Raw genomic sequence first — 27,747 nt, forward strand, 5'->3', positions numbered from 1 at the left:
CCCTGCTTGGGGTTCTCAAATACAAGTCTTAGAGCTCCGCTTTCCAAATTTTCACCGCATCAAAGGTCAAGTAAGGGAGCCTTAAATAATTAAATATTAGCACACAAACTCCAGAACTCTATACGTGAACTGCATTTCTATTAATTGGAGAAGTGACACCTTCGTTGTGTAACCAAGTCCTTAAACTTGAGCATAAAAGGTGCGACAGCCAGACAGAGACACTGGTGTAAATGTTCGTTAATGAGTTCTTCACTGTATTCATCATTGAAAATGTAATTGATTTTACAATTATTCATCTGGAAGCTGGACTTCAACTGGTTCAGTTTTCTGTTTTGTACCTCCATAGTTTTGTTCTAAATGGGCTTGTTTGGTCTTGCAGTGGTGTTTGTACGTTACCACTCTTCAAATGAACATATACGCATGATATGTTCATCCTTAAACACATGATTTAACTGTCAACTTTTCTTTTTTTTGTAATTTCTACTTTTTTGGGGGGGGGGGTTTATAAAGCCATTTTACTTTATCAACTGGAGCTCCTTGCCAACTACGGCAACTAGCAGGTAGCTGAATGATGACAGGAGAGGTAATGCAATAGTGATGTGTCAATCAGTCAATCTGGTTCAGGTGAAACGTTGTTCCCGGTCAAGAATAAGTTATTATTTGGCCCGGTTTCAGACTGGAGTCTGCCTGTTGAGTGTCTATGGTATAGGGTGAGTTCAGGTAAAGTGGGACAATTTTTGACAAATTGTGCTTTAGACTATATTTTTGTGTCAAATCCAACTTAAGTGATGTTTATTTAATTTAAATAGATCCTTGACTAGATGCCTGCAATGAAATAATTTTTTTTAAAAGTATCTTAAATTAAATTATAGCCAAATTAACTTTCAGGTTGAATGGGACACTTCTGTTGGTAAAGTGGGACAGTATTTTATACATGAAACTCATCATGCATGTGAGTAAAAAATTCTAGATATGTATTAATATCATTCACTGTATATACATTTATATACAGTCAATGAGTCACACATCTACTTTATTTTATTTATTTTTTCAGTAGTTATGATGTAGTTGGAGGAAATAGACGTTAAAACAAAATGTGAATACAATTAATTAAACATGAACATTAAAGATTAATTAGCACATATCTGCTATTTTTACTGACTGTGCTGTTTAGGTTTTTACAATGTTTGAGTCGTTCTGTAGCTGTGACATTTACAGGAAATGTTTAGATTTTTTTGTGGCTATGTTATTAACACTTACAGTGTACTGTAATTACCGCAGTACACTGTTTACTGAGAAATGGAGCATGACTCACCAAGAAATGTAAGGCTGCTCTGTTTTGCTTGTTGCCTTGGTGATAGATTACTGTGTTTACCAAACATAACATATGTACAGTGAATAACACACATGCTGCAGTCACAACTGACCGGGGTTGTGCAAGGTGCTGCTGTGAGAAGCATCGTACTGCAGTCATGATGGACTGATTCGGTGAAGTTAGCAATGCTTTGCTGCTCTTGGATTCTTCCTTTTAGGTATTTTCTTTGTGTGAAGAATGACTGCGCTACCACTACATTTAGAAATTCTTTTTTTCCTCCTTACTAACATCTGCAGACACATAGGTTATTCAAGTAAAAGCTCAACCTCAGATCTTTCATTCAATTACTTCTCCGTAATCAGCTACGGCACTGGTTCACAAATGGATAAATCTGAGGGGTCACAAGACAATTACAAAGATAACAAAGAGCTAAATATATTTCTGTTGCACCAATTTATATTTATTTTTTCAATTTTTTATATCAATATAGTTTTTTCTGGGGGAAACATTGGATACTTCCAACAGGCCTCAAAAACCCTTCAAAAGAAACAATCAGAGAAGGAAAACTCTGGGTGATCTGCTCATAACTCCTCATAAATCCACACTAAGATCCCACTCTGTTAGGAGTGGTCATACTGTCAGTAGATACTGCTTCATTTGGCTTTACCTTCGTTTTGACAAACCGCCTGCTTGGGCAGAAGTGCTTGAAGTGCCTTTCTACTACAACCATTCAACTGTTAAGTCAGCGTCTGTCAATCACTGACCCTATGGTGCGTTTCAGCTGCAAATTACTGCATGTAGAATTTGCAAACAAAGCCAGTGACTCAAACTAAATGTCCTTAGTTTGCTTGCTGAAGAAGAAAAAAACATATAAACCACTGCTGAAATGGCATGCCCACCTCTATTGGACAGAAGAGGAAACAACAGGGATGTGAGGTGCTTTTCTGCTCAAAGTGCATCATAATAGAATCATTCTCAGCTGAGAGTGAAGCACAGGGGAAGGAAACACTTTTACCAGAAAAACATGAGGCACGTTGAGTGTAAAAGAAGTGTGTAAAATGCTCCACAAACAATGGAAACAACCAGGACAGGTGTCCTGTGTGTTTAGAACAAACCACACATGATAAGGCTTTGTTAGGTTGTTTGAATACATAAAAGAAGTGATCAGTTGTCATGGAGACCTCTCGTGATTTTATGGCATACCGACATTAGAGCTGATTGGCAGTTTTACTTGTTGTTTTACTGACAAGCTGTGTGTGTGTCTGTCTGTCTATGTGTGTTGATGTGTGTGTGTGTCCGTGCGGCAGTAAGTAAATCACAGCGAAGGGCAAACGGACGATTTCCTACTGAATCAATCAGTCCTGCTTAACTGAGCACAAACTCCACCTCCATCAGCAGGTTATGGAGCAGTTATAGGAAGCACACACTTGTATGCACATAAACACACACACACACACGCATATTCACAAGACTTGAGGGAACACATCATGCATATCATACAACAAAATGGCAATGTGATGAACGCTGACATCTTTAATCGATAGGTTAGGAAGGTAAGAACGGAGAGTGTATTTGTTCAGAGTCAGTGTGTGTGTGTTTACTGTAAATAACCAAACAACATAAATGAATATTCAGTTTTATGTCACAGCTTAATGTACATAAATATGAGAGTGTTATTTTGTGCTCAGCTGCACACACACTCTAGTCTGCCTTGTGTGTGTCTGTATGTGATGAGTAGATATTGACTGAGGAGCAGGTAATAAATGCAGAGCGATTATTGATCTCCCTATGTCTCTGCACTGTGTTTATGAACTGCATATGGGTTGTATTTACTGGCTGGATGTGACCCATAGCAGATACACTATATCATCACCAAGAGGTCTAAATATTGCTGACATATTTCTTCCCACTAACATGGTTCACCCTCATAAAACTACGTCTGCATCACAGAAATGTTGCCCAAGAGGCGACTGTTTGCTTTGATGCAGCGGGTATCAGAAGCAGCTGAGAGGTTTATGGGATTTGTCAGCATTGACCAAAAGTGTTTTTTGATCAGAGTGCTTGGAACACAAAAGAACTTCCCGGATTGAGGTTTTTAACGTGCTTTGTGTTTTTATTTCGTTACAGAGAGACACCAAAGGCCAGTTCCTGTTGGATCATGTGTGTAACCACTACAACCTACTCGAGAAAGACTACTTTGGTATTCGATATGTGGATCCTGAGAAACAGAGGGTAACCACTGCATGACTATTCTGTTATTCATACATATTTCTGATTAATTGATTAATTGTTTAGTCCATAAAATGTCAAAAAAGAGTGAAAAATGCCACAAAGTGATGTCTTCAAATTGACAAACAGTCCAAAGATATTCAATTTAAAATTATATTAAACAGAAAAAAACAGTAAATCATCATGTTCAAAAAGCTGGAAGGGTTTGTTATTTGGCTTGATGTTAGGTATAAATGATTTACTGAAAATCAGGACTGTTGATGAGTAATTTCCTTTGGTTGACTAATTGATTACTTGATCTAATCAACTGTTAACAGTCATGTGCATCTCAGTCCGTGATCATAATCTGGAAGCCTCCAGTCTCTTGATTGTAGCCTGAGACAAAAACACATTTGTTGGGACACATTTGAAAGGAAATAATAATCATTTGTGTTATCTCCCTCTGTCATTTTGTCTATGACAGAAACTCTACTTGTCAACACATACAGTAAATGACGCAAATGTTTCCCCTTTAAAAAAAATACACTACAAACCTGCACATAATCACAGTAGAAGAACAAAAATAAAGAAACTGATTAAGCATTCAAAGAGGAAACAGCTCCACTGAGTCAGCGTGGCCTAAATGGGAAAGTTGGATATTAGTCAGGGAGCAGTCGGCACAGTACGTTACAAGTTCAAGTGACAAATAATAACAAGATCAGCCTCCATATTTCTGACAGCCCACACACAGAAGGGACCAGACGCTTTGTCTCAACAGAAGCTCAGCTGGCCGCAAGCTGTATTTAAAATGCAAAACGAGACTGAAATAACAACAAACAAACTCTAGCAAGAGGTGTTACAACACAGAGGGCGTGAGTACAATACAGTGGAGTTTTAAAAAACATACAATAGAATAAAGGCTCTTAATTATGTGGTAAGGCATTTTAAAACTGCAGACCAAAACTACAAAGTAGTTATAGACATTATAAATACTTAAAAGTCCATCCAGCGGAGCCAAGACTTTATATATTATAATATAATGTCCAAAAAAAGAGAAAAATATTCAATGATGCATTTAGACACATGTAATTTTATGATGTAAACTTTCTTATATTTTCAATTGTTTTTAATGCACTGACGTTGCCTCGCATTGCTAAAGTTAAAGTGATGTGTCACTCAATCATTCATGAGAAATATGAAGAGATTTATGATTTGGAAAATCTCATGAACCGCTTGAAACTGTAACATATTCCTCTTATCTGATCTCCTCTGAGAAGTCAACATCCTTATTTTAGAGTAACATTTAACTTGTTACGTCTTCTCTGTCTGTCTCTCTCTCAGCACTGGCTGGAGCCCAATAAGCCCGTGGTGAGGCAGATGAAGTGTAAGTGTCCCTTCTGCTTCCTTTGTGTATGCCATGCATGTGTGTGTGCACATTATTTGTGTATATCTGTGTGTTTATGCCTTGCATGCAGTAGTTTAGGCAGTAGCGGTCTGTCTTCGGCTCCCAAAGGGCCAAGTGTCAGTGAGAAGGGGTCAAGCTCTACAACAAACAGACAACACCACAGGGACTCTAACGCACATAGGGTCATAATCATACACGCAACAGTGTTACCACCAGTTAGATATACATGAAATACATCTAGCATATACATATATAATATAGCCTATTGCATAAAAACTGAGTATGAAATAGAAATAAGTATAAAGAAGTTCACTCAAGTTTTAAGGTCTTAGGAGCCCACTATATCTGCAAGACATAGTGCTCACATTACCATTAGCGACAGAGCCAGACAGTGTCGGACAGCAATTTTTTCTGAGAAAACACCACAGGGAGACAAACAGAGACACAACAAAGACAGACAAAGTGACAAGAGTGGAGGTTCTCATAAACACAGCAAACTGCCAGAGGGACAAGTGTCCCAAAAAGGAAATAAACTAACACACAAAGTGAAATACGCAGACATGGCATCAGAAAACAAGCTCAAAACAGAGAGATCAATTGTCAAACATGTACACAGGCTGCTTTAATTGGATATCCAGGCCGACCAGTGTTTGTTTTTTTCCACATCAAGGGAAATTACCTAACACCAAGCCTTGATGCTACACTATTATACCTGTGAGTGCCATCGATTGCCATCGCCACAGAAAGGACACAGGTTACACTTGAGCATAAATTGTCCCTTGACCATTGTCACAGTTTTCCTGCTTCTCTGCAGCTGTTTTTCCTTACCCTCTATCTATGCTTCTGCCACTGACAGGCTCATAGTAGATAAGACCCGCCTTTTTGACATTCTGCAACCAATCAGTATGAAAATAAAAACCATTTGACTGTGACACAAGTAATCAAACATCATAGCACTTGAATTGACCAATCAGCTTCAAAAATACCCATGCAACATTACCTTTAAAGTGACTTATGAGTGACATTTCATGCTGGAAGCAAGAATTATAGCCCTTCAGGGCAGGAAAAATTGGAGGAACAAAGAAGGTTGATGCTGTCCATACTTAATAAAAACAAAATTTCACTTCATTTGGCAGTTACCTTTCAAACAAGCATTTACTGAAAGAAAACAAAATCAAGAAGAAACATTTTACATGGTAACCAATGCACCTTGATATCCTCTTCTTCTACCTCTTGTGTGGTATCTAGTGTAAAAAGATGGCCTTAACCTTTGAATTTTATGTATTGATACCTAGAACCTTACTGTACTTGATTTAAAAGAAAATCTTCTTTTAAACTTCACTGATGCAAAATAACTGTGTAATCAGCACAGACTGACCCAAGAGAATAAGATTCATTACTAAGAACTTTTTATATTAACATCTTTTATAACTTTCTTTCTTTTATTCCTTCCAACTCTGTAATATTTGTGTCTTTCATTCTGTCTCATTCTTTTCCCCTCCATTTCTCTCTTCTCTGTCTTGAGTTTGCTCAGCCCTTTAACGACTGTCCCGCTATAAATTAATAAAAGGAGCTATTAGTGGTGCATTCTGCTTCATCAGAACATGTGCGAGAGGACAGGAGGAGGAGGGAGGATGAGGAGATCAGAGAAAATTAGAATGAGAGATGGAGATGAAGGAGGGGAGAAAGGAGGGGGGACAAGAGTGTTAAAGAGGGAAATGTGTGAGGGGCTTATTCAGAGTGGAGAGAGAAGAGACTGTGATAGATAAAGTAGCTAAAGAAGGAAAGTCAGATTAAGGAAGAAAAGAGGAACAGAAGAAGAGAGGAGAGACATGTTGATATGAGAGAGTCTGACAGAGTGAAACGAAGAAAAAAGAGAGAAGGGAGAGCGATGGAGGGCGAGTGGTGGATAGATCTGAGTCGTACTGACACATCAGTTCCCCCTGTGGCAGAATTTATTCTCAAATTAGGACGTGTGGTGTGTTTTATTTTCTCTTTGTGCATCTTTTTATATATATATGTAACACTTCCGTGTGTGTATGTGTGTGTGTTAGTCAATTCACTTTCTCTAAAATGTTTTCAAGAAAGCATCTTGGTCCCTTAAGCCTGAGCAAATAAGCAGCTCAAGTTTTTTGGAAGCGGGTGGGCGGATTGCGTTTTTCATATTGCTCAGCATGTATTATGTAGATGTGTGCTGTTTTTCATAGCGGGATAATACCGCTGAGGATCACACCATTAAAGTCAGAATGGTGAGGGCCACTCTGTAAAGATTTCTGGTCCCATGTTGGATGTTTCTTCCTCCTCCTCTGCCATGTTGATCATCGTCCTCCTCTTTTCCTTCTTTGAATAATTTGAGATTATTTTGTATCTTCTTTATTGCACCATCTGTCTTCTGTGAAACTAATCCACGTCAGATTCTTGTGTTCACACTCAGAATAACATGCGTACATGACTAAATTTCACACATTAACTTAACGTACAGCCAAATTACCGCCTGCAGTGCCTGTGAACAAGACGGAAATAATAATTGAAGCTGGAGGGTGAAGCAGACGTGGACACCTTGGTCAGTCAGGGCAGGGAGAGGAGCCTCCAGGCCAGGACAGGGTGTTACTAACACATTTTGACTTCTTTCTTAGCTGGAAGTGACGAGTGGGAGAACAAAGAAGGAGCACATGACCTTGTATTATCAATATTGTTGTACATGGAGAATGTAAATGTTCCTAATAAAAATATTGGTGAAATACTGTGAATCGCAGTGACATCAAAAAATGCATCTAATTGCTCTGCCACCTATCTGACTCCTTTCACAGGCTGCACTGATGGATTTTAAAACTTTTAAGCTGTTGAAGCCTTAATTAATGATCATTGTGAGTGCGAGGTGTCAGCGCTCTGTCAATTTCATCATTTAAACTTATTAGAAAGCAAATTCTGCTCCCTGTTTTATAAAGTCTGACATGCACAGTCATCGAATGACAGGACGTCAAGTTCCTACTCTTTAATTCCTCTGTGCTCGCATGCTGTAGTCGATGTATGTGAAGCGTTTCGCTGAATATTCATTTATTTAACAGCTGGCATGAATAAATGAAAACTGAAAATATAGCGAGGGCATGCTGGTCTGATTATGAAGGTTGTAAGAGTGTTTTTCTTTTAAGCCTCTTTTATTCCAGTCGCATCACAAGAGGAAAAATAATTTTATAGACTGATCTGATATGAGAAGGTTGATCTCCTCAATAACCTACTATTGACTTTTTCACAGTGTTTCTTTGTTGGTGACACAATATGCACATTTCTCTCTCTCTCACTGTGTTTTACCTTGTGCTGCTGCAGTCTTTACATTAATCTAATGGCATTAAATTCAGACTTGTGCCATGTTGAAAGTTATATGGAAATGTTACTGTCTGCCTTAGTAAGATTACCTTTGTGACTTTTATATAAAAGTGGCCTGGGTGCTTATTCAGACATGCTACATACTGTAGATAATGCAGATGTGTTTACTTCATTGTGTGTGTGTGTGTGTGTGTGTGTGTGTGTGTGTGTGTGTGTGTATGTGTGTGTGCATGCATGTGTGTTTATATGAAATTTCAAATTTTGTGAGATATGAAAAACCCCAGGAGGCAGTTTAATCTCTCGCTGTCCTTTAGTTTGAACTCCACAGCTTGTCACTGACTCTGTGTGGGTGGATGTGTGTGTGTGTGTGTGTGTGTGTGTGTGTGTGTGTGTGTGTGTGTGTGTGTGTATGTATTACAGTGCATGTTTTGTATGTATGTGTGTTACCATACATATTTAAGTACAATTCTAAGCTCAGATCCTCCCACAACAACACACACTCGCTGTCAGAAATGAAATGCTTTAGGACTCAGATCAAAGGAAAAGAAACAGACCCCAGTTCAAGTGAGGCGGTGTGTGTGTGTGTGTGTGTGTGTGTGCGTGCGTGTGTGTGTGTGTGTGATGAGTAATTACTGTAATTATCAAATGACTAATCAGTATTAGAGGCATACCGATTTCTTTTTTTGTCTCCAACTTCTTTTCCTTCTCTCTCTTCTTTACATAACCCTCACAGCTCTGCTCTCCTTCTCTCTTACATTCATTCTCCTTTTTTCTTCTCCTCTCTTACTTAAAACCATACTTTCCCTTCTCTCATATTTCTCTCATGTCTCTCTGCGATCGCAAATTATTTTTTCTCTCCTCACTTTTCTCTCTTGAAACGTCTGCTCTCCTCCAAACTTTCCTCTCATACTTGTGTGTCTCTCTTGTCTTCAGCAGCTGAGCAGCCCTACACTATGTGCTTCCGGGTCAAGTTTTATCCCCACGAGCCAATGAAAATCAAGGAGGAGCTCACAAGGTAAAAGCGAATACACACGACAGATGTTTTAAGAGTGAGGAGGGAGGGATAGAGAAGATCAAAGGACTTTGCATTTCTGTTGTTTCAGTATTACTGTCATTGTTAATTACTGTAACTCAATTTTACCCAGAAATGTAACATACCTGACACAAAATATACAGTTTTTATATAGTTTTAGTGACAATGACTCCAATATTGGCTCACCAATAATGTCATAATGATAACTCTTACATTTTGTAAAGTTTAGAAAGAAAAACTTAAGAAAGAAAAATGAGCAATTAATCTGTATTGTATTGCATTGCAGATACACGTAATGATTTCTTATGCAGTTTGAACATTTTTTTTCTTGAACAATGTAAGATATACAATTGATATGAATAACTTTACTTAAGTCTAGCTTGTGATGTGACTTTATAGTCACACACACACACACACACAGAAACATCTTCTCTCAGATGTAGTGATAATTAGAGATGCTAACTCAGCAGGGACTCTGTTTTCATGTTCTCTGTCCCATCTGAGCTGCCATGTGTCACCGTCTCTGCTTTTTCTATCGACAGCTATCTCTCTCTTCCCTACCTTCATCCCATCTTGCTTTCTCTCTCTCCTCCCTCCTGTCCAGATCTCACCCGTTTTCACTCCCTCTGTCCATAGTTTCAGCCCTAAGGTGTCTCCTCCTTCCCTTCTGTCAGTCTCTCTCTGTCCTTCATCACAGCTCCCCCTTGTCCCTCGTGTGTCTCTCTAGCTCTCTCAGCTCATGTTGCCATATCTCCCTGTTCTCTTAGTTTTTATTACTTAAAGTTGTTTTGTACATCATCAGTGTTATAAAAGCTCCTTTACAGTCTGTTTCCAACCTTCAATTTCCCTTGAGATCTTCAGTTTCTGATAAGTCTCAGTTTATCAGGCTCTCTTTGTTATCTATCTTTTTTCACCTTCTTCTCATGCTCTCACATTTCTACCATATGAAAGCACTGTGTTTTTATGTTGTTCTCCTGTTAGTTTCCTTACCTTGTCTTAAAGAAAACCTTGAATTACCTTGTCTTTTCTCTCTTCTCACCATAACACCAGCAGTCTAAACATTACTTTGGAGTGGGCATAAAATTAATTTAAAGTTGAGCTGAGTTTGGAAAGTTTAGAGCATACTGCAGTCAGTGTTGAATTTTATAGCCCTCGGTGTTAAGTGTTTTCATAAAAATCTCCAAAATTGTACACTATGCTGTGAGCTGTTTGTGCTCCAGATTGCAGGGTGTAATGTGAAGTCTGCCAGTAACCTCATCAACTTCACATTTTCCCCCAAATATCAAAAAAGAGGAAAATAAACAGCCCAGAATCCTTAGAAATGACTTCCATACTGGATGATTACAAACCTCACAATGTACGTCCAACACAGGAAGGAGTAGTACCTATTATGTAGCGAGGCAGAAAGGAGGGGTGTGGGGAGTCCAGTATGGGTGTGTAGTGTGTCTGACTTTCATACAGCACTGATATTGCAGAACACATTGGCACTGAAGGTTATCTGGGGTTTTGCAGAATAAATATCAATATTGATGATCTTGTCTGACGAAAGGTTTCCAAAAAAGTCACAGTTTAAAAGTGGTTTGCACTGATGTAACCTGCTCAGTGATCCCATAGTGAACAGTCAAAGCACTGCTGACCTGAGCAGGGAGAGAAGAAGAAAAAAAGGCAGTGAGAGAAACTAACAGGAAAAAAAATATATGGTTAAAGAAAGTTGGGAAAATGGTACCTGTCAAAGAAAGCGTTTTATAAAAATCTTGCCATTGTGACAACGTTGAGTGCCTTTCTTAAACAAGAACAAATGAAATACTTGATTCTACTGCCTTTTGACCTGAAACAGTAACAGTGTGAAAGATGCTGTAACTGTAAGAGTAAATAGAAGACGAGCGGACAGAGAGAAGAAGAGTTCTGCATGTGACAAAGAAGAAAACAGAGAAAAACAAAAATTACAACTGGGAGAGTCATTTAAATATGTTTTTTTAGATCAGTTTATGCAGCCACAGACCAACTCTATAAATAAAACTGTTTAGCCACAGCAGCAGGCTTTTCGCTCCATTCAATCTTTCATGCTTTCCTTCCGCTGCTTCCTTCACCGGAGTTCAAAAACAAGTTTAATGAGTCTGTCGACTCTGTGGCGTGAGTGGCCGAGGTCTCCTCTGGAAACTCATCAGTATCCATGGCAACAAATGTCCCTAGTTTCAGCGCCACTGTCATTTCTCGTTTCCTTGGCAACACGAGACAAATCAGCATGTCAGCAGCATGCCGTAACTTTCCTCCATTGAAGTCGTTTCCATAGTAACTACAGCGCCGGTCCCTTCTGTATGGTAAATGTTTCTATTGCAATACTCTTGTTTCTCTAATCTCTAATTTCTCTAAAGGACTGAGACTGTGTCGGTTTTATGGATTTTAGCATCATCTGGAAAATATTGAATGAGCTGATGAGACAACAACACTGATACTCATTTATGATGTGTAACTTTACTTTATTGAACACTAACATCCTGTAATTAAAGCTCATTTTACAGAATAACTCTTTATTTGATTAAGTCATGATTGAAATAATGCTATTGAAATATTTTGAAGCCATACAATTGATCAAAAACGAGTAAAAGATTCTTTATTTCATTAATGGTTTACCTTTAAAAAGTCTCTGGTGGAATTCTATCATTTAAATTTGATATGAATTACAAAGTTTTTTCTTTTCTCCCTCCCTCCTCTCCATACGCATGTGTGTTCTTGTTGTGTTTGTGTGTCCAGGTATCTCCTGTACCTCCAGTTGAAGAGAGATATCTACCATGGCCGTCTCCTCTGTCCCTTCGCTGAAGCTGCCTATCTGGGTGCCTGCATCGTACAGGGTGAGGCCTGTTGTGAATTTGATTTAGAAACACTGATATATATTAGTGATGGAGCATGTTATGGGTGAATCCCAACTCATAATGATTATATTTGATATTTAAGATTCACTCAGAGGAGAATTTTTCTCATAGAGCAGCTGAACACAGTCTCCGGATATGAGTCAGCTCTTCCTGTTTTTGTTTTTTGTCTGTCTGTCATTCTGGTTTTGCTGTACTTTCATCATACTTTGGACACAATACACTGACATAACTTGTGTAGTTTACAGTAGTTGATGTATACATGACAAGAGTGATCGGTCCTGACAGATTCATGAAATGAACCCTGCAAGCTAGTTAGGGCAGCCAAATTAAATCCGCCACTTCACTCACATATCTCCAACATATATCCAGCTTTTACTCATGGCAGTGATGTAGCCACACTGCTCACCTGTAAGCTGCTCTGTGCTGTCACTTGCTGCTACTGCAGCTGTTCATATAGCATTTAAAAAAACTCCACACTCCACACTCCAACAAAAACTCAGTCTGTGGATGCTGCAGACTCCACATGACTGAGAGTCTGCAGCATCTACCTGTAGACTCTCAGTCTATGTTACGCTAGAGGAGAATTTAATATCATCTCTCCCTGCTTGTGCTGAGCCTGGTGCTTCCTTGTCTGGAGCCTAGACAGCAAACATCAGCGCTCCAGTTTCTACATTCACATACAATCTATTCCAACAGTTGGCTGACTGAAATAGTTTTTACAATTATTTTCAGTTCTTTAATTTTTAACATTGATGTATAAACACAACAGGAAAAATGTCAACTGACATCAGTTATGCCATCTCAGTTACAGATCAGAGTGCCACTAGACTAACCGTTCAACTCGGTCTCCCAGAAATTACGTTTATATATACAACTAACTAACTAATTTCAAGTACGTTTTGCCAGAAACGTAATACAGCATAATGATAAAATGTTGTTAATAATGTATTTGGCAAGATGCAAAAATGTTGATACTGAACTTATGAGTGAATTTTTCACAGACAATGTAGTTAAACAATATCCATTAGAACAAACTGCAGCATCATTAAACTTTTTATGGTTATTTATGGTTATTATTTATGGTTATGGTTATTACTTTTTATGGTTTAGGCACTGACAGCACTTGGTTAAGTTTAGGGAAAGATCAGGGTCTTGGTGAAGACCAGAATAACTGTGACAGAGACCAGACTGACTAATTGTCTGACAACCAAACCAGTGACTTCATTTAACTGGTCTCTACCTCATTAACTAGCTTCATTCTAAGTAATCGGACTTAAGTTGAAATCCAACACCGCTGGATGTAGTATGTAGACCAGTGGGAAAAGGAATAAGAAAGATCAGTTAATTAGCAGCAACAGTTTATGTTGAATCACAGTGCGGAGCCACTTGCTTTAATATGGATTAAGAACGGAATTAGCCGAGCTGTATCATATAAATGAACCCTTCTGGCTGATATACAAATCACTGAACTGTGCTAACACTCTATGATTGGCTTGTGTCCCCAGAGAGCGAGAGTGTGACTGGCTGAGTTATCTCCACTCGGAGTATCATTGGCTGCTCTGATTAACGAGGGCAGGTCCTGTCCCACTTTGTCAGGGTGTTGATTACAGAGCTGGAGAATAGGTTGAGGATTATTTTTTAATTAAACTCTAGGCAAGTTTTGATTTAACCTTTATTATGACTATGCTAATTAAGAACGGATTTAAAAGAGAAATTAATGTGTGTTAGGACTTTGTACAGGATTCAATAAGGAAAATATTTATCAATCAGCTCCTTATAAGTATATTCTCCCATGGAAACGCTGATATAATGAAAATGAAACCTTTATAAACTTTTGTCTGATCTCAAGCAACCAGCAAATTTGCTACTGATACAAATCTGTTAAATCAATACTGAAAAAAACAGCTTATACGTGATTTATAAAGCTTTTAACGTGTTTTTTTCGACCATTTTTACACTAATCCTGCCCTCTCCTTCCAGCTGAGCTCGGGGACTATGACCCAGAGGAGCATCCATCAGACTACATCAGAGACTTCAAACTGTTCCCTAAACAATCCCTCAAACTGGAGAGGAAGATTATGGAAATACACAAGAACGAGCTCAGGTAAAAGAGATTTGTGCCTTTGTTTCTTTGGGGGCTGTTTGTTGTCTGGAACTGCGTCTTTGTCATCAGTTTACTGTTTGATGTTGGCGACAGGCGTGGATGCTCGCTCCTGTGATCTGCATTTTCCGAACAGGCTGCAGAGACAATTTTTCACTCAGCAGACTAAAAGCACTTTCTCTCAGTCTAGCTGGAAACAAAATTGGATGATACCCAGAGTTGTGTGGGTCATTGTGATGCAGAATGTCTTTCAGTTTAGATTCAGGTGAAGGTAAATACAATCTGAAATTAATTTGCAGAGGAAAGAGCTTGGATGAAGGGTGAATGAATTATTTATTTCCAACTTGGAGAGGACATCTTGTAACCTGACGCGTCAGATGGTTTGTTACACAGAACCATCTGAGAAGTCGTCCTTGGAAACTATTTAGAAAAGGGCAGGCATTTTCATAAAATATTTGGCAGGTGATTGGATGAACCATCTGTCTATGACCGTCTTACCTTGTAGGACAGCTTGATTCGCAAGATCACGCAAGAATCCTTACAGGACACTGATTGGTCCGAACCACCTGTGGTTTGGACACAAGCGCATAACTTGAAGCCTGTCGTGATCTTGCGAATCCAGCTGCCTTGCAAGGTGAAGTCATCTTACTGGTTCTTAAGGATTTTCAGACATTACATTTTGATTAGCACTGAGTAAAATAAGAGCTGGAGTCTTGTATTCTTGTTCTAATCTTGCTTTTGGTGTCTAAACCCAGTTCAAGAGAAGAAATTGGCTACGGAATAAAATGCAACACAAGGAGAAGAGTGGATAAGATTAATGCACCTAGATTATGTTGCATAAATGTGAAAAAGATTATAATGTATTGATATTAATGTCTCTCTCTTGGTCTAACTCTGCACAGACCATATAAGTTCATGATCACCTCCCTCTGGGGTGTTTGTGGTTATTTGTATCATAGCTGCAGCTCATGAATGATGCTGTGAGGTTGCGGCAATTATCAAACATCAAAGACAAATCCTTCATTTCCTACAAGGAGCACAGAGGCAGATGATGCCAAGTGCCCTCTGTCTGCCCCGGTGGGTCCGGCTGACAGGATTAACAGCATGTAGATAAGTACCGAGCTGTTGAGAGAGACTTCAGGTGATTTATGAAGGCATGGAGGGCACTGTGTGTGTGTGTGAGAGAGAGTTTATTTCCATAGTCAAGAAGGACGTTTATTTCTTTAACATTTTCCTCTCTGTGCATCTAGACAAATGTATGTGTGCACAACTTTAAAGTTGATTTATTTGTCTGGGGTCTTGATGAGTAGCAGCGTGCAGTTTCTTGACTTTGCAGCACTTAGACTAATGAGAAAGTAAACATCAACACTCCCACTAAATACTTGGCCTCTGTCAGTGTCTCCTTCTGCAGACGATCAAATCTGGGCCAAATGTAATAAGTGTAATGAGTGTGAAATGCAGAAAAAATCTTTTAGAAAACCAAAGTTTTATAGGTTGCTAAAATGTCTTCTGCTGTATGTCACAACAAATTAAGGCACCACATACTGTTACTGACAGTATCTCAGCCACATGTTTCCCTGCTGTAAGTAGTTGAGGGAAGTGTTTCCATCCTCAAAGCCATGGATCCAGTTTAAGGTGAAATAATTTGGGGCCAGCTTGTTGTTTTCTTTTTTCCAAACATACAAAAAAAATATAAGACTTATATAATTCATAGTTGACATGCAGACAGTCCTGCATGTTCAAACAATAATGAAAAAATATAGAAACTAACTAATGACTTCCATTTTTAACTCATGGAGGAAATCCAAATTTAAAAGAAATCAATACAAAGTCATTACCATAACTGTAACTGTAGTCATAATCGATGACCCAAGGACAGAAACAGCATCAATGTGTCGATCTTTTAATACATCTCTCCTCTCCTCTCCTCTCCTCTCCTCTCCTCTCCTCTCCTCTCCTCTCCTCTCCTCTCCTCTCTTCTCCTCCAGGGGCCAGTGTGCTGCACTCGCCGAGTTGAGCATGCTCCAAAGGTCTCACTCCCTAGAAACATATGGAGTGGACCCTCACCCATGCAAGGTAACATTAGCTGAGAAAGGAAACATTCATCCGGACTGGCTGTAAAACCTGAAGCTGACTTGAATATAAAATGATGAAAAAATGCTTAATTGATAAGGTTCCTCTGATCAAAGTGATGCAAATCACTTATTTATGTAGTTGGCAATGTTGGCACTATTTATGCCCCAATAATTTATGCCAATTCTGTAAAAAAAAAAAAATGTGTTGCTGCTGTAAAAGGCACCTTATATTTAAACCTTTGTCATGAATTGTTGTTTGTCTCCTTGTATGGCGTTGGCTCTAACCTTTAACCCCTATGAATGGACAAAGTCAGTGTGAACGTTGTGCTCATCATATAATAATGAAACTTGAGGTTATGGTTATACTGGTTATTATTACAGTTCATTACAGTTACAGTAAAATGAAGAAATTACACTTCATCTTGTTACTGTTAGTTACATGTTTTTAGTGTTTATCTGATAGCCAATGGTGATATTGTCCCAAGGCGTACACTGTTTCACATTACATAACAAAACATTATTGATTAAAAGCATATTTACGTAGAAGTTCATCTAGATGAGTAAATTACTGCTAAAGTTGTTCAGGAAGGAAATACAAATTCAGGCTTCAAGGAGAGCATGACCGTGCTAATAACACACCATATACTCACCTGTCCTCTTCACCCTTTGCTTCTCTGCCCTCAATTTGCATATTAAATGGGCGACTACACACATGATTAACTCTACAGCAGCCTCTCAGCAAGAGGTCAACAAGAGAGCAGTGACATTGCTCGAGGAAGGGTCAGTTTCTGGTGCTTGTTTAGATTTTCACCTTTGATGACACAAACAAAAGAAATCTTGTCTGCACAGAAACCAGCTGTTTCAGGAATCAATATTCTTATTGATTGGTCAGAGAAAACTATGGCTTCAGCAAGTCAATCTTTTGCTATTACAGTAACACTGGAAATCTTTAGTTAGTTAGTCAATCTACTGACCATCCTGTGTTCATCGGACACTGAGGTGCTTTTGTTCCTACGTTGATATAAATACTGCTCGTGCATTTTTTCTTGGTGTTTTTCGTGTACTATTAAGACTGAATCTGACACACAAAAGCAATATTTAACAGCTCATTCTTGCCTTCACTCTGTTCATCCCCCACCCAGTCAAAGTGTGAAATAGGGACACCCTCTTATGGACAGGCGTATCAAAGCATGCTAAGCAGATTAACAAGATATTTAAATTCTAGCTGTTGGAGAGGATCCCCTTTATCTGCCCCACTCTTGTCAGAGAGGCTGTTTTTAATTTGGTTTGCTGGAAATGGAAACTGCAAAATCACGCCCTACGATCTGGGAGGATCCGGCATCACAGAGATGAGGCAGGGAAATGAACATAGAGAGGGAAAGAGAATGAATTACAGAGATACACAGAGAGGAAATCTGGAGATAAAAAAACAACAACAGAGTGACAGGAGCATATTGTGTTCTGCTGTCACTCTGTAGATGTTATTGGTTTCATTTTGCCTCCTAATAGTCTTTATCGGCTTCATCAAGAGTCTACATGTTCTCTGTTTCCTCTGTCTTGACCTTGATGCCGGTTATTGCAAATTGGGAGGTTGAAGTTTAAAATAAAAAAAGTGATATTTGTGTAGGTGCCATTGTCATGGAGATTATTATTATTATTATTATCATTACAGTCCACCTGTATCCCATAATTCCATGTGCTGCCTCTCTCTGCGTGTGTTTGTGTGTGTGCAGGATTTTACAGGCTCCACAGCTTTTCTCGGGTTCACAGCCACAGGTTTTGTGGTCTTCCAGGGAAACAAGAGGATCCATCTTCTGAAATGGTAGAAATTTGTTCCTAAGTCATAATACAAATCTGTTAGCATGGAAATTATACCTACAGTATACATGAAAAAACATTACACTTCTCTCACTGAGTCATGTCAAATACAAGTTAATGTGATATTTACAAGGAGCCATTTAAAATGAGCTTTGATATTGTTGTTCGGATATTTTTTTATGTTGTTTTTATTGATGGTTTACATGTGGGTATTTTTTTTACTGCATTTTAGTAATCAGTGCTGGTTGATTAGGATGGGAGCAGAGTAATTTCCATGCTCTTATGGATGAAAAAATGGACCTGGGATACATTCAAAAATGTTGCTTTTCTATAAGTTAAACTCACAATGAAGAAAAAAAACGATCCTGCTACCGTAATTAGAAACAGGATACTGATAATATAATATTTACTATATTTACATAATTTACATAATTTACTATAAAGCAAGAAAGGATCATTTGATGTGTAAGTTGATGTTTAGAGAGATGTGAGAGATATTTAATAGAAGAAGAATTTGGAGAAATTTGGTTCACAACAAGGTACGTTGTTCCACTATGTGGTAAAAACTAAATATACACAGTTTTGCAGGAAATAAACGCAATGACATTTTCACAAAATATTGTTGACATGTGTTGTAAAGTGATCACAGAGTTATTAAATAAAAACAATTATACTGCACATTTATCCTATCCTGAAGAGTGAAGTTTTTTTTTTGTTTCTGATCTTATAATAGAAATTTAAATCAGTATTATTACTAATGAACCCAGCTCTTTAGTGAAATTAATATCAACATTCAGCCTATTTAGACCATGATTACGAGGATATTTTTTAAAGTCATAACATTGTTTTTTTTACAGGGCTGATGTCAGTAAGCTGAAGTTCGAAGGGAAAACCTTTTACGTCATCGGGATTCAGAAAGAGGTGAGTGCAGCGTCTTCCTGCATGCAGCAGCGTCTCCTCTAAAGGGTAAAGATGAAGAATAAAATGTGCTGTGTAGTTTCCTCCATCATGATGATGAATTGTGTAGTCTTTATGACACTAAAGTCATCATCATGTTGACCTGTTAAACCCCAACCTCTAACATTAGCGGAGTTCAGTACTTGTTATAGTTGCATATTGACTGTCTGTGTTCGTTTGGATTTAGTTTCATGTTAGTGACCTCTGAGTGTGTACTCTACATCCTTCTTTCTGTCTTTCCTCCTTCCTTCCTTCCTTCCCTGTTCCCTTTCTTCATCTGTGTAATGGTTACATCAGATAAATGTGCTATGAAACTGTACTGTTTGTCTATGTAATCCTGTCCACCATCACACACTGTATATGCGTGTCGCTGTTTCAGATCTCCTTAACAGGCAGGATTCACTGTAACAGGATGGTGGGTGTGTTTATAACCTCCTCACTCATACGGTATTATGTGTCGACTTGTTACCCAAATATAAGACTCCTTCTTTATACCGATAAAGGCCAAAATCTTTGCCAAATATAAGATATACGTATGACATAACTCGCAGAAACTGACACAGACTAAAAGTTGTAATTACAACTAGAACAGGTGTCTTGCATTTGGGACACGTTTTTCATTTCCCCCCCCCGATGTTTGTCATCCTGTGCGGAGCTGTGGTAGATTCTGAGCAGCAACTTTGGTGCGTTATGCCTCATATTTGTGCATACTGCCTTCATTTTCAAAGGACTACAGCTGACTGTGTCTCACATCGCTGTTTGACTCACACATTCACCCTTATCAGTTCAGTTAGAGGTCCCATAAAACGCTCAAATGTGGTCATTACTGTAGTTGACGCTGGGTTGCTCTTCAATCTACCAACTAGCCAGTCGATCCATCGATCAATCAATCAATCAGTCAGTCGGTCAATCTCATAATTATTCTCTTCATTACAGAAGCTTAAATCAGCTCTCTCATCTCTGCTTAATTTGTCAGTCTGTGTGCCTGTTTGTCTGTTTGGCAACTCATGAACGGCTGAAGATGCAGTTTTATCTTTGTGTTTCTGTCTCTTCTCTCTGTGTGTCATAGTCATCACTGGTGAGTAAATACAAGTAATAATAACAATAATAATAATAATAATAATAGCAGAAAACTCCTAAATTTGATGCCTCTCCCTACAGTCCTGCCCCTCACCTCACTTTATGACTGGGGAACATCTTCTGTCTTTTTCTGTTTTCATTATTTGGTCGTTCAGTGTTGTTTTGTTGTATATCATTTTCGTATTTTACATTTTTTTGTGCACTTTCAATTCATTGATTATTATTTAGGTATTTGTAGCTCATCTGCGTCTTTGTCAATGTTCTGTTATATGGTTGAAATTTCAGTTAGCGTACCTGTTCTGTGTGATTAGTCCCATCATTGTATACAAATAAGCTTCATAGCTCTACTATCAGTAAACGACATGAAGATTATGTGATATTATGATGCATAATCTATATCTGCCTGTGTCATCTCATTTAATGTCAGACATTGTGTTCAGAAAACTGTTGGATTCCTTCATTTTGACTGTGTGTGTGAGCGTGTGTGTATTAATTTCTATGACAATCTGTTTTCTGTATTTTATCAGGGTTTGAATGGTGCATTGACGTGTCATCTGTTCTGAGCAGATTGTTCAACTGTATGATCCGTCACTGCATGACTTCACTCGTTGCCCTCACCTCTGTTATTTATTCTGGAACACTTTACATTACAGTTTATCTGTCCCACTTTGAGCTGATGGCAACTTTTTAATACTTCATGATGCTTGAAACAGCAACAGTCCAAAGTCTAGTGCTATTTTATTCCTTTCTTTAAGCTTCTTAAAGGGGACGTATGTTTTTTTTTTGTGATTTTCTGTTATTTTTATACAGTTATGATGTCAGATGTTTATGTTAAACATAGTAAAGGTCCAAAATTGGAGGTGAATGTATGTAAAAATGCTCCCTGCAAGTCAAAAGCTGAGACTTTAACCTGCCCTGAATGCTTCATTTGCAATTTTTGCTCAACTTTCTCCCCGTGATGGCATCAGATTGTTTGTGCATGCTCACAGGCCGTCCGTTCTGTAGCCTTTTGTTGCTAAGGTTGTTTCACGGGGTGTTCGCATTCGTCCACTTGCATATTTTCTTATCAGATTCAGGTTCAAACTTTTACAGATGTATTTGAGAAGTTTCCATTTTGAGTAAAGAACGAGAAAAAGAAGTGAAATCTGATTACTACTGTATGTTTACGTAGCCTCTCAAGTCTGCCGAGATGCAGCTAATTAATCAGAACAGAGTGGGCTCGTTGGGAGGAGGCCTTAAAGAGACAGGAGCTAAAACGGCCTGTTTCAGACAAAGGCTGAACTGAGTGGCTGCATAAAGGACCAGTATAAGATAAATAAAGAGTTTTTTCAACTGTAAATCATGCGAAGATATACTAGTAAAGCCCCAGATTATAAATATAGATCTGGAAATGTGCATGATATGTCCCCTTTAAGTGACCAGTTAAATAAAAATATTAATACATATGAATGTATCTTTTCAGTTAGGATAAGTTATGTTAGCATTAAAATATGTTAAATTGTGCTTTATTAATCATTTTTGCAAGTCATCCAAAGTGGGACCACAAGACAATTTGTTACCAGTATGTTCTGGTACTTTCACACGCCTGTGACCGCACACACACATGGCCACTGCAGTACATGTGTGTAAATCACTTTGTAATCAACTACATGCCTAATATAAGCTGATCTGTGACACAGAGGGGGCTGGGCAATACAGCTGACTGAGCCATGTCAGGAAAAAGGAACAAACTGGATCAACTATAAACCGTATAGTCAGGCTGTCTGGACCGGTTCTTGATTCAAGGCCCCACACTTTTTTTCTATATAAAATGTATTGGCTTTTGACATCACTGGTTGTTACTGTGTTACAGTAACTCATTCCCATGTTATTGATCTCACTGTTTCTTCTCTCCCTCTTTCTTTCACGCCCTACCCTCTTTGAGCAGCATTGATCTGGTATCTCATATTACCAGACTCACAGGACTGAAAGCCAGACACTTACAGGAATATATCCTTCCTCCTCCAAGCCCATAAAGTCTGCTCTGCTAGCTGCAGACCCTTTTACTACTGAGCACTGTGGCTAAATCAGTATATCTGTCTTACATCTTGCTAAGCTTACAGATTTTGGTCTGTGGGTCAGCATTTTGCACAGCTCCCTCTCATTGTGTTCAGCACTTCTCTCGTCCTTATTCACATGTCTTTTCGGTAATCTCCTTTCTTATCCTCGCTGTCGCTCTCTCTCTCTCTTTTTGTCCTTTTCTCTGCAGAAGAAACTGGTGTTGACATTTCACACCTCGACCCCTGCAGCGTGCAAGCACTTATGGAAGTGCGGGGTGGAGAACCAGGCCTTTTACAAGTGTGTCTGCATGCATAAAAACTCACACACAAACACACACACACAAACACTCCCACATACACAGGAGATTTATTGAGCTGGTCTTGAACTCAGATAGCTGCTGTGCAGGATTATTCCACCACAAAATGTCCCTTCCAACAATGTCCCTTGCCCTAAATAAATGTAATTTTCTTAAAAAGATACTTACCATTCCCAAAATGTGAGTTGAGTTAATACGAGGAACATATAATTATCATTTTATCAATTATTTTATTAATTATTATCACATTATAAATATTTAACCAAGATGGTGCTGATCTAGTGTGTAACTGTTGCAGCAGTTCTTGAATTTATTAAAATGTTTTTTTACTTTATCTGTTTAGCATTCACACCTTGCAACATTTTGCTTTCCTTCATGTTCCTCTTTCATTTTTATCAATCTGTCACCTTATTTTCACCTACGTCTCTGTGACTCTGCTACAATATGCTTCTGTCCTTCACCGGGGAGCAGCAGATCGCTCCGAGGCCATCGCTCTGAATCCACAGAGACTATTGAGACTACTGGTCATGTCAGGAATAAAAACAAGCTTGGGGTGAAGGCAAGAGCGAGAGAATGGGTTCAATATCAGCAAAGCAGTTAAATGACCTTGTTGGTCATACAGAAGAAGATGTTGGCCTTGTGATTATATTGAATAATGCACAAACCCAGCAGCTTAATGAGACTTGAACCATTTTTCTTTCTTCCATCAACTTAAAATGTGAGTGATTTTAAAAAGCAGAATAAGATCTTGCACCTCTGTACAAGATGTCAGGACTGAACCTCTGATCTCAACTGTTACTGTAAGGCAACATGGAAAAGAAGTCCTTAAAGTTTTCAGAAAAAAAAAACAGAAGTGTAAACATCTGAAATTCTTTAACAACAGGGCAGCTCCATCTGCTGAGGAAGATGCAATCAAAAGCTCCACTGACAGCTTTTGAGTGGACCTCGTGGTTGTGTTGTCAACTGACAGATCCTGTCAGCCCTTCAAGGCACTCAAGACTGCGAGAGTGCATCCTCGTGGAAAATCGAGGACATCACATCACAGTTTCCTGTGAAGACAAACTGATTTTTCAAACAACACCCTGGATTATAAATGGACTTTAAATCTTGAAAAATATGTGTTTGAAACTGAGAGGAGGTGCTTCAAAGAGAAAAGGAGGTTCTGTGTAGGTGTGGAGTCAGATGAGAAGGACTGACTATATACGACTGGTCAGATGTAATAAGGAGACAGCAGGTTGAAGGAGACAAGATTTTCCAAAGGTTTGACACAAATTGCTTGCGGCTTCATGACTGATCTCTTCATGGTGCCCTCCCTCCTCCAGACTGTCAATCACTCTGAGGGTCTACCTCTCCCCCTTTACTGCGCTGTTTCCACAACCGTTACTTTCCCATATACAGTTTACTCATATCTTCTACTTACTCTAGTATGTTTTAGTTTTGAAATATTTCAGCATGATTTTCCTTTGCTGTATCTGCTGTTTTCTACGGTATTTGCTTCTGCAATGAGCCAATATCCCCTAGATATTGTGTCATCTTGTTTAAAATTACATAACATTTAAATAATCTAATAAAAGGAAGACATAGCTATAAAGTTATATAGTTTTCTGGGAACAGCTCCTGCTTGTGTAACTGGTTATCGACTTCTTAATGACAGCAGCTCATGTGTCTGTGAGAGGCGGACAGAGAGGTAGTGGATGTCATCTCAGATGTCAGACAAGCAACAGACCCGCTTAATCAAATCAGAGTGGATTGCATTTGTAAATGGCAGCCAACCAGAGCTTTGAGAACACACACACACAGGCCAAGCAGAGCTGCAGACACAGACTGTACCCGCTCCACTACTGCTGAGCCTCTGGAGTCTGGTTTCGCATGATAAATGATGCTGAACTAGACATGAAGGTTTGACCTACAACATAAACATTTTAAATAGTGCACATTGAAACACCTTTACATTCTGCTCACTAAGCACAGCAAGTCACTACCAACAGCCACTCATGTAGCTTCAAGTTGCAATCACAAACAAAAACCCATGAAAAAGTTTTTACAAGGATGAATTGTTCAGTGTTTGTGCCTCAAATGCTTTGTAATAATGATAATGATAATAATGTTCTTTGTATGTGTTTCCTTTTGTTTCCCATCCTGTCTTTCTGACAGGTGTGCGAAGTCGAGTCAGATAAAGACTGTTTCTAGCAGCAACATCTTCTTCAAAGGGAGCAGGTTCAGATACAGGTGAGAAACATTCAGATTGGTTTTCATAAGAGGGGGCATACTTCTTTTTTTTTTTTTTTTACATATAATACAATGACAGATTTTTTACATAATTATAGATTTTGAAAACAGACACACAAAAGGAGAACCACACAAGAGAAGTGAAATTTATGCAGAAATTTGACCAATGACAGCAAGGGGAGATATTAAGATACAGAGTCACATTTAACCACTTGACAGATTTCAGCTCATGTAAATTCACCCTACAGTCCTTACATTACATTTTACTGTTGATAATATTTCATTTCATTTCAAGTATTTCCTGCCAGAGTGACAAAAATCCACTAATCATAGTGACCTTTTCCTACTGTAACCTTACATATTTTACATATGGTAGATCTGTAGATCAAAATGCTACTTCCCCATCTTTGTACATCAGCACCTACATCAAGCTAGGCATTGATTTCTGTGATTTACTGACCCTAATATCACAGGAAAGCCTCTATATAAGTCTGTCATTGAAGCCATGTTAGCCCCTGATTCCCTTCTCAGACAAAGCTCTTTACTGGGCTTACACTTCACGCCGCTCCATTTCATCAGCTAGCTAAACCAGTTTGGCTCAAGGGCTCAAAGATGAGTAATAACATATGGTGGACTTTATTCTGAAATATGAGAATTTCTGCAAATGCAAAAGAGGAACAGATGTGTAGTCCACAAACCAAGGCAATTTTCATAAAGCAGAGGAGATTAGATATTTATTGGACCAGGTGATCCCTGTTCTTACAGCATTTTCCAGCATAAGCACATAGTATTGATGTTGCTGTCTCCTGTACTCTCAAGTGGGTGTCTACCACCCCAGATGTATCATTTCACTCTCTAATTTACGACCTAACCATCAATCTCAACAACAATAGACTAAGAGGTGGGATAGTGGAGCCTGCTGGCTTGAAACAAAGTGGTCAGAGTCCAGAAACTCCACACGCCCAACAATCAGACTAATGGAGCTGCTGACCCTGCTGGCAGGAAACTACCTCCTCAGCAGCTTAGAAACAGAAATGATTATGAGCAACAACTGCAAAGCTGATGAAAGATTACATGGTTCTCCTTTGACATACCTGCAAAATGTCTTTACTATTTACAGCAGCTAGAATATTAACAAAAACACATTTTAAAAACATCAGACTTAAGGCGCAATTTCAGTTTCAAAATTGATTTCTAGATTTCATCCTTTAACTTTTAAGGCACAGACCAGTCTGACACAAAGTCTTATCACAAACCTGTTAGCACAAAGCCCGAGGACCTGAAGTCTGATTAGTTCTTCTAAAAACAAGAGGTGATTGATTTGTGAAACACACTTTTATAGACTTGCTTGTAATGACCTGTCAATGCTTATTGTCAGGTCTTTCTGACCTTTGTCTCAATCTTTGCTTTTAAAGTCTGTCTTTTAAAGCCTTTTGTGATTGAAATTTGAAAAATGCAACATGGAGAAATATAAATTACTGTATTTTTACAGCAGTTGAACCTTTGTCTCTTGTTCTCCGTGTCTTTCAATATGTGTGTTTGTCAGTGGAAGAGTAGCCAAAGAGGTGATTGAAGCCAGCTCTAAGATTCAGAGAGAGCCGCCTGAGGTGTGCAGGTAAAGACAAATCACCTGCACTTGCTCACACAGCTGCTGCAGAAAACATTTATTGAAAATGTCATGCTTACTTATTTAATACTCCATCTCTGAGGGATACTGCATGGAAAAAATCAAATTATACTCCTCATATTGACCTCAAAATGTGCAAAGAATAATCTTGAAAATACAGCAACATCTGTTGTTGATGTTTGTGTTTTCAGAGCCCAGTTTGGTCAGAGTCGAAGTTTTAACTCTCTGAGCCATAAAAACCTCATTATGAACATGGAACCGCTGGTACCTGCACTGCCCTCCACCAACGAATATGAAGAGACGGCCCCCGACAATGGTATGAGGATACATCTTAGTCCACACACACACACACACACACACACACACACACACACACACACATACACACATACACACATGCCCTCCTGCCACAGACCTCAGGAAAGTCACATGGAGTCTCTCTTATGTAGGAAGAAGCACACGCACATGCCCAACACTCACACAGACAGAGCGTTAATTGAGCAGCTGATGCTCCATCCCTCCATCAGTCTTGTCTCCCTGGAGACACCAATCGCAGCATGCTAAAAATACCCTTTCCATGATCCTCCCTGGGGTCACCACCATGCCTGTGTCTGCATGTGTGTGTATTTTGCAGGGGAATGTACACTTTGCAACATCACAGAAACAGAACCATAGACCATGTGTGGGTTATAATTAATAGAAAAGTCAATTAGAAGTAATTTATTCAGCTCCAAAGAGTCGGTTTCTGTTATTTCTCTCTTTCCCTTCACTCTTATGAGTGTAAATGCAAGCTGTTGTTTGTTCATTTCTCTGCCTATGTGTGTTTATGAAGGTTCAAAGGTTGCATCATTTAGTGGTTGCATCATAAAAATGGAAGTTGAGCACATCCATGCTTTGCTGTAATGGCTGAAATTTGTTAGTGAACCTTGGATACTGTATACAATGTGTTTGTGTGTGTGTGTGTAATCATCCTTCCTGTTTTTTGTTTTTTTATTTTATTTGTAGCATTATTTAACTGTTTTTCCACATTTCAATCCTAGTATCACTTTGATTATTAAAAAAAAAAGCCTATTTGCTCAGTTTTGCTAAGTTTCAGGGCCATTCTGCATTTATTGTGCATTTTTAATATAATTTCACCACATTAAATTGAGGTGGCATTTGAATGAATCATGTTTTATATTTTTTTAAAATATTAAAACATTAGAACACCTCAGCTAATGACAATGCAAGGTTGTTATAGTAACACAACAATTATAATTATGGTGCTGTGGTCTGAAAAAGTTGCACTACCCAGTCATGTTTATTGTGTTTATCACATAAAACAAATAGGTAATTCTTTATTT

At 38.6% G+C, this 27,747-nt stretch overlaps 1 protein-coding gene across 2 annotated transcripts in view; it reads left to right on the top strand.

Moving 5' to 3' along the window:
* The window catches only part of frmd3 (FERM domain containing 3), a 55,298-nt gene that overhangs the window by 12,104 nt on the left and 15,447 nt on the right, over positions 1-27,747 (top strand). The window contains exons 2-13 of one of the 2 annotated variants that reach the window (XM_044373713.1): positions 3,443-3,547; positions 4,865-4,907; positions 9,189-9,270; positions 12,043-12,140; positions 14,142-14,265; positions 16,251-16,338; positions 18,071-18,159; positions 19,013-19,076; positions 22,441-22,529; positions 24,703-24,777; positions 26,324-26,392; positions 26,596-26,720. In XM_044373713.1, the coding sequence (XP_044229648.1) occupies positions 3,443-3,547; positions 4,865-4,907; positions 9,189-9,270; positions 12,043-12,140; positions 14,142-14,265; positions 16,251-16,338; positions 18,071-18,159; positions 19,013-19,076; positions 22,441-22,529; positions 24,703-24,777; positions 26,324-26,392; positions 26,596-26,720 (1,051 nt within the window). The remainder of the gene's footprint in view (positions 1-3,442; positions 3,548-4,864; positions 4,908-9,188; positions 9,271-12,042; positions 12,141-14,141; positions 14,266-16,250; positions 16,339-18,070; positions 18,160-19,012; positions 19,077-22,440; positions 22,530-24,702; positions 24,778-26,323; positions 26,393-26,595; positions 26,721-27,747) is intronic. The other variant, XM_044373721.1, reaches the window with a different exon arrangement.

The sequence above is a fragment of the Thunnus albacares genome, chromosome 2 (assembly GCF_914725855.1).
Source record: "Thunnus albacares chromosome 2, fThuAlb1.1, whole genome shotgun sequence".
In the NCBI taxonomy this organism is placed as follows: Eukaryota; Metazoa; Chordata; class Actinopteri; order Scombriformes; family Scombridae; genus Thunnus; species Thunnus albacares.